This window comes from Plasmopara halstedii (assembly GCF_900000015.1).
Source record: "Plasmopara halstedii genome assembly, contig: Scaffold_658, whole genome shotgun sequence".
NCBI lineage: Eukaryota > Oomycota > Peronosporomycetes > Peronosporales > Peronosporaceae > Plasmopara > Plasmopara halstedii.
In genome coordinates, this window is record NW_020187575.1 from 1,183,900 (window position 1) to 1,184,662 (window position 763).

The 763-nt window shown below is 46.5% G+C and overlaps 1 protein-coding gene across 1 annotated transcript; it reads right to left on the bottom strand.

Annotated features, from left to right (window-relative positions):
* Positions 1-67: 67 nt before the first annotated feature.
* On the bottom strand, positions 68-481 carry PHALS_13409 (uncharacterized protein; the record flags this gene model as incomplete). Its single annotated transcript, XM_024729160.1, has 2 exons — positions 68-160; positions 200-481. 2 exons carry the CDS (start codon positions 479-481, stop codon positions 68-70), a joined length of 375 nt encoding a protein of 124 aa, XP_024579564.1.
* Positions 482-763: the final 282 nt, after the last annotated feature.

A 763-nucleotide genomic window follows, 5' to 3' on the forward strand; every position in this document is an offset into this window, starting at 1 on the left:
AGCAGATTGGTGATGAAGTTCATCGAATTCGTCTCCCAGCACTTTGACGGAATTGGAATAGGCTGCATCAGTCCGTTCTTCTTGGCGGTTCTCGACTTGTATCTGGCACACGCTTTACAAGTTTGGGCGTACTTCTGACATCTTGTTGCATGTTGTTCCACTAATACCATTGAGATATCAGTAGATACGTTCTCATCACGCCTGGATGTGCTGCGCTTGCTGCGTCATGACTGTTATGCAGGATGGCAACCTTGATCTTGTCGTCGTCTGAAATGCAGAGTCTCTTGGATTTGTTGTCGCTGCTCAAGTAGATAAGTCCGTTGATTTTCACAAATCTCTTGTCCTGTCGATCGCCTCGGAAGACGTCTCCGAAAGAGCTGTCCTTCTTGTAGGCTTCTTGTATCAACTTCTTCGTCTTGTCTTCCATGTGCGCAGTAATGATCGTGTCCGAGTCTTCAAAGATTGTCACGTTGTTCCGCATGACGGTTCCTTGTTGGATAAAGGCTTGCTTGGTTCTGGTTGACACTTGTAAGCTTAATGGACTGAACTTCTCCCTCAAAAAAGCTTTTGATCACAAATTGAAGTAGGTTCGGTGGCAAGTGGCGGACATGACAGCGCGTCTGCGACGACATTCTGATGACCTGGTCGATACTTCAGCTCGAACTGGAATTGACCAAAGAAATCCAACCACTGAGTCAGTCTGTCTGATACATTTTTATGCGATAAGAACCACTTGCAGGCGCTGTTGTCGGTAATGACGGTG